At 32.2% G+C, this 6785-nt stretch overlaps 1 protein-coding gene across 1 annotated transcript in view; it reads right to left on the reverse strand.

Moving 5' to 3' along the window:
- The window catches only part of LOC108693274 (transmembrane channel-like protein 3), a 19202-nt gene that overhangs the window by 12066 nt on the left and 351 nt on the right, over positions 1 to 6785 (reverse strand). The window contains exons 2-7 of the mRNA XM_018202144.1: positions 5117 to 5291; positions 4723 to 4969; positions 3900 to 4137; positions 3606 to 3794; positions 3263 to 3498; positions 2732 to 2923 (exon numbers count right to left, since the gene is read on the reverse strand). Of these exons, the coding sequence (XP_018057633.1) occupies positions 2732 to 2923; positions 3263 to 3498; positions 3606 to 3794; positions 3900 to 4137; positions 4723 to 4969; positions 5117 to 5291 (1277 nt within the window). The remainder of the gene's footprint in view (positions 1 to 2731; positions 2924 to 3262; positions 3499 to 3605; positions 3795 to 3899; positions 4138 to 4722; positions 4970 to 5116; positions 5292 to 6785) is intronic.

The following is a 6785-nucleotide window of genomic DNA, read 5'->3' on the forward strand; positions in this document are numbered from 1 at the left end:
TATATATATATATATATATCGAAAATGCACAGGATGGAACTATAAAAAAAAATCTCTCTCCTTGAAACGATGCTCTTTATCATTCCACTCGTTCAAAAAAAAAAAATATTCTGCTCTTTAGCGATTCCGTGTTAATGTCAGAGGATTTTTCATTTATATGACCTCAAGAGAATACTCTACAAAGTGAAGAAATTTTATATAACCATAAAGTACTGGATTTAGGATTGCAATCCTCTCAATACTAGAAGAATATCTTACATGCACGCGTACTGTAAATGACAAACTTCTTCTAACAAATAAGCGTGCTACTAATATTTTGTATATCCTCTTATAAAAGGCTGTTTGAGTTATTATAATAGAATTTTCTATAGAGGAATTTATTTTTCATAGCTTATGTGTCCTCATTTTTATAAATGAACCTGTTATAAATACACGCACCTGATTAATGTAAGATTAATATAATACAATAAGAATTTTTACTTAGAAGAAATATTAAAAGCAATTCCCTGCTTATCGGCAGAATATTTTTTTGGGAAATATTTGTTTGTATCAATACACGGTCACTATTTTATAAATAAATAAGATTAGAATTATTTATAGATTGCGTTTTATTTTAATAACATCAATGTCCAACTTTTTCTAATAAGACAATATAATATCGTTTTTTGTATAGTCTACAACAAAACTGTTCAAGGTCGAAGTTTTTTAACTTGAAATTGAAATATATCGGTATTTACACGATTTTCTACTCACTTCATTGCTGTTTTGTCGTAGCACGCGATGTCTCAGGGACGACACTAGTTTGAAATTATAAGTTTTGACGTTATAAGTTTTGACCTGTGCCTTTCACTATGTTTAAAAGTATTGTGTTACTAATATTATAAGATACAATTATTTATAATATATTTAACTATAAAAATATGAATAATTGTATCTTATAATATTAGTAGCAGAATACTATTAAACATACTTTATAGTATATTAAATGTAATTTAATATTCTAAGAATATGTTTAAAATATTAATATTACTTAATATTAAATAATATTATACGCCTATAGAGATAGTGAAAAACACAAGTTAAAAACTTTTAACGATTTCAGACTAGTGCCGTTCCTGAGACCAAGCATGCTATGACAAAACAGTAATAAAGTGAGGAGTAGGAAGATAATGGGCATGAATACCTACACATTTCAATTTCAGGCAAAAAGATCTCAACCTTGGACAGCTAGCAGGATTCTTTAAACGTCTTATTGATGATTGCTATAATTAACTAGCGACAGCGATGGCAAGACAATTCTGGAAGAAAGCGCGGCCTACAATCGACGTTTGTAATATTTTGTAATTTTTATTGTACCTACTCGATTTGTTTATACAAAGTATATACCTATCCATGAATTACATACAACATTAACATTAATAAGCGTTAATTTTATCACACTTACAGATGATCATCTAAATGTAGTCTGTAACTGGCTTTATTTAAACCCTTATATCTAGAAAATTATTGCTTGAAATAAAAAAAATTACAAATAACTCTTGTTGTAATAGAATGAGAAGTATATAATAGAAAATAGACTAAATATATAAAAGAGATTATAAGCGATGAGCGTGATTCAGGTGTAATTAAGAGGATGAACGGAATAAGTAAAAAAAAGAAAGGAAAAAGCTAAGTTACGAGTAGAGAGAGTGCAGAATGAATGAGAGTGAATGTAGATATATATATAATAATTGTAAACTAAGTTCGTGACTGTTAGAAGAACTAAAAGTAAATTGAATTGAATCAGAAAAATTACTTATTCTCATTTTCGTAATCCATTTGTATTGAAATGAATTAAAAGCTAGCGAAAATAAATGAGTGTATTCGTTAACTTAAAACCAGCGAAGAAGATATGCTTCATGAGAAAAAGAAACAGAAGAAGAGCGAATAGCTTTTGAAGCTATTTATTGCTTTTTGTTGCTTTGATTGTAACGAAATAGGAGTAAAAAGCCAGCTTTCTTACTGCTGCTGCATAAAATTGCATCTTTAAACTATTTTAATAAACAAAATACTACGTATTTGGATTCAAAACGCATAGTGTTTTAAATCCAAGCACACACACATACACAGTTTTGTCTATTGAAAAAGTTTATAACTAAAACTTAAATGTTTAAAAAAATGGAGACAAGAACAAAATATTTTAATATTTAAAAAATGAACACTTCTTTTTTCAGTGTATTCTTTAATCACAATCTTTTCTAGAAAAATAGAAGGATAATTTCTGCATCAAGAATGGTCTCTGTCAAAATTTCTGATCAGAGCAAACAGTATATATATATATAAAATATATATATATATATAAAATAATGTTTTCTCTTGACTGCATTATCACCCATTAGTGCAACACTCAGACAATATACCGTGTTTCCGTGATTACGGTGTAATGCAAATTTTATGCACGAAGTGGGATTTCGCTACACCGTTTCAAAGGGATGGTGTAGAGCCAATCTGACATTTAAAATTTAAAAATGGAAATCAAGTGGGAATAGGGTTTTAACGCAATAATAATGTAATGTACATCACTCTAGTGTAGTGTAGCTGAGTCTAGCGCTTACACGTAACTGATACGGTGCAAGGGCTGCACCCAGTGTACCTCAAGAGAAAACGCTATAAGAATATGTAAAACCAAAAATCTAAAGAAGAATAGTTGTAGTTGCATAATGTTCATCTAAAATATAAGTATAGAACTCACTTTCTCTTGTCCTTTTGCTTCTCTGCTTCTTCCAGTAAGGCTTCTTTGAAACCCACCATGATGCTGGCTATACGATTGTGCGCGGTTTCCGGATTACCAATCATGAAGTCCCATCCCGTGAAGAGTTTCCATGAAAAGACATATTCGTCTTCCTTTTCGGTCAGTTTACTCAAACGCGAGTTCTTTGCCATTCTGAAACAAGGTATTTACGTGCTTGCCTCGTCACTTTTTAACTTTTATATATCATGGGAATTCCGGAAGTAACGAAAGATAATTTTATAATATATTTCTATTTAATGGACGCTCGCAACACATCTTTCTTCAAGAAATAATGTAAAGTATGTTCCTTAGAGAGAGACATTACGTGTCAATTTTTTTAATTTTGTTTAAAGTTAGAATTTTTTTAACTTTATCTAAATAACTTTAAATAATTTAAATAACTTTATCTAAAGATGTTGAAAAAATGCCACTGTCAATTAAAAGTAAAAGACGCTATGAGATTCAACAACATGAAGAGAGCATAGCCGGTACTTGCGCAGAATTGCGACGAAGCTGTATATGTACACGACCAGATTGGTGACGAAGTACGCCAGTGGTAATCTGTAATTGCTGTTCGAGTCCTGATTGGTGTACCATCCGTAGAAAAATGGGGAATATTTTAAGACACCCTCGAATTCCCATAAAGTTAACAGATCCTTCGACTTGATGGCCTCTTCCTGCAGCATAATCTTTCTCTCGCCGGCAAGAGTCACGTTTGCGGTCAATACCTAGCAAAGAATTAAAAAAAGTTATCATATATATTAAGTATCTTGTCAATACAGATGAATTGTCCTGAAAGCAAAAATGTCATTTTTATTAACTGGAATTATCTTACTTCAGGTATCGCAACAAACGCCGTAAGAATTGTTGCGATGACGAGGTTGATCCAGAAGAGCCAACGGAGAAAAATGAAGTAGGATGCAACAGCGGAACCGAAATGCGATTCTATTTCCATGATACGGACCTCCCAAGGTATGAGCCACGTTTGCAAATTGACCAACTCACGTCGGAAATACTGCCATTTCTAAATAGATGAAAAACAGTTACGATCCTTGCTGCTATCAATGTTTTACTTAAATAATATGTATCACTTAAAATTTTATAATTTTTACGATAACATAATCACTACCTTAGTCATGAAAAGCGATACGCGTGCTATGATATCTTTAGTGTTGTGACTTTGAGCTAGTCTTTCCTGCAGAGCGCCTTCGTGTCGTCTGATATAAGCTTTAGCTTGCCGTATGAGCTTGATCTTTCGTCGGAGAGGCCAAGGTTGTTGCTTTATAGCACTTAGAACTTCTTTGTGCACACTGACATTCTCAAAAATCTGCTCCTGATTACTGCTTTCTTCCATCGTAATTACCGTGCTATTATTATAATCCAAGACTTCAATTAATAACCATTTTAAATGTTGTGCTAATCATTGTAGCAATTCGGTGATTGAGATAGAATTCCGATAAGAGATTGATAACAAAAATATTATAATGAAGTAATCATAAAATAGATGAATCTTCTAATGTTATTTAGAATATATCTTTTTATACGACTTTGATAAGAGTAACTTTTTGTTATTAATTATTATTATGTGATTTCTTTTTTATATTTATCTTTTTAGTGTAAAATGTACAGATAAACTTCAAAATTATATAAAGAAACTAGGTATTTTAGAATATTATATTTAGTAATAAATAAAATTTTGCACATATAATATTCAGTGTGAAATGCTACTCGTATTTTTCTTGCTACAATGATGTTAGCAGTGTGAAGAAGCTCATCAGTTATGAGGAACTAGAGCGCGAATAAACTTCACACAATCTGCGAGATTTAAATACCGCTTTATTTTAATTAAACAATTAATTTAATTCTAACTCGCAATTTCTACGATAAAATAAAGACATCACAAATAATGGACTTGAGTTCACTCTAGCTTTTTGAAAGTCGCAAATACTAACTCTCCCGAGCTCGTCGTGTAAACCGAGGATCGACGGCGCGCGACACCGTCGACGTTGTCGACGCCGAACGGCGACGATGGACGTCGTTTCCGCCGACTTTGTCGTCGTGTCGAATTTCGCTGTTGCATAATCGCGCAAACTGACGCCGAGTAATCATCCTCGTTGTCATTTTCCTTGCTGTTCGCGGTTGACTTCTTCATTGGAGCCGGTGAGGTTCCGCTCGGATTCGCTCGCTTGGATGTCGCTTCTTAGATCATAGAAAATTGTCATAAGTTAAACGCGAAATAGACTCAAAGAAATTTGAACAAAGTTCTCCATCCTCAATCGCATGTCACTCAAAGATTATTGATATGCCTTGGCGTTTCTTCGTTAAGAGAAAATTATCTTCACTAACCAGCGATAGAGATGCGCTGCGTGTCGCTGTGAAATCTCGTATTCATGCGTTCGTTTTGAGATCTTTGATCTTCTTCAACAAGATCCTCGTTCTGCTGGCATTCAACAATACTAAATGTAACCGACTGTCGACTGACCGATGGTCGCAACTGCGACGGGGATGACGACGGACCCACCTATGTACGGCAAAAGATACCAATTACTGTCTTTGAAAATGATCATAGATCTCCCTGAGTCACGCGAGTAATGAAAAGCTCAGTGACCCGGAAAGATCGTTGAAACTCATTTACGTAAAAAATCACTCCGAAAATCACTGCGGTTTGCGAACGAAATCCTTCCTTTATTAATTACGAAATAATAGAGATAGGAGGATTAAATGGCTCAGTCAACGAAATGCATTTAATCTGATTTTTTACAATCCTTCGTTTATAACGAAGACAAGAAAATATGACACCTCTTTTAAATCCTGAATTTTATACAATTCAGATTTTATATGAGTCAAGATTTTTTCATGCAAGCTCAGAAACTTGTTGAAATATTACTGAACTTTAATTTCAAATGGATTCTATGCGATTACATCCTCTTTCGTTGTCTCGGTTTCTTTTTGACACGACTTGAATCCTTTCATCCACGTGTCTGCAAATAATCGTTAATTCGAGGTCACACGCGACGTGACACACCCCGGGACATCCTACATTGATCAATAAGAATCAATATGTCTGTGATATTCGTACAAACCATAAGTTTTATGACAAAAATCACGATTTCTTCATTTTCTGTATAATTAAAAATAAAACATGCACCTTATTTAAGATATATATTTTATTTTGTATTATTTGAGACATTCATTCAGCATTATTCAATTTCGATATAGATTCAAAGATATAAATTAATTTTTCTTTCCGTATGAATCGGTAACTTCTAAATATTTGTAACTTCTAAATATTTTTTACTTGGATTATAATATCTCATTAAGTATTTTCATAGTATTTACTATAATATTTACAATAAATATTTCATAATATTTATAATAAATGTTTATGACTTATGCAATCTAAGACCACAAAAATATTTACAAAATATTTAAATTAAATCTTATGAATATTTATAAATATTTTCTAAATATCTTATAATAAATATTATGTGCAGTCTGAGATGTTGTCTTGCAATTTTAGACAATTGTTATGTCGAAAGAAATATTCACTAGCTGCAAAAATGACAAGAAGAAATCGAGAGAGTTTGAATCACGTTAATACTGTTAATAGCCATCGTTGTATTTTCGTTTTTTGTACAACTCCACCCTTCTGCTTCGCAAGTAATCACTTTCCTCGAATTATTACTATCGTTATACTGTGCTACACGCGATCCCACGAAAATCATTCCCATACTGCGCATTGTTGACGTAATTTTCGTTAATGTTCGTGAGCTTCGGCGATCGATTGTAAATTAGTCTGTGCTCTAATTTATAAAATTGTTTAAAAATAATGCGAAAGGGGGTTAAGAGGGAATGATAATATGAAAAATGAAAGAACCGAGACTATCGATAGTAAAAAGCTATTTTATTTTTATCCAATTTATTTCCGTTATAATGTCTGAACAATCTATGTTCTTGTTCACTTCCAATTATGGAGAGTATCCTCGTTCTTCTATCTATTTATTTATATTTTTTA

This window comes from Atta colombica, unplaced genomic scaffold, assembly GCF_001594045.1.
Source record: "Atta colombica isolate Treedump-2 unplaced genomic scaffold, Acol1.0 scaffold9, whole genome shotgun sequence".
NCBI classification, from domain to species: Eukaryota; Metazoa; Arthropoda; class Insecta; order Hymenoptera; family Formicidae; genus Atta; species Atta colombica.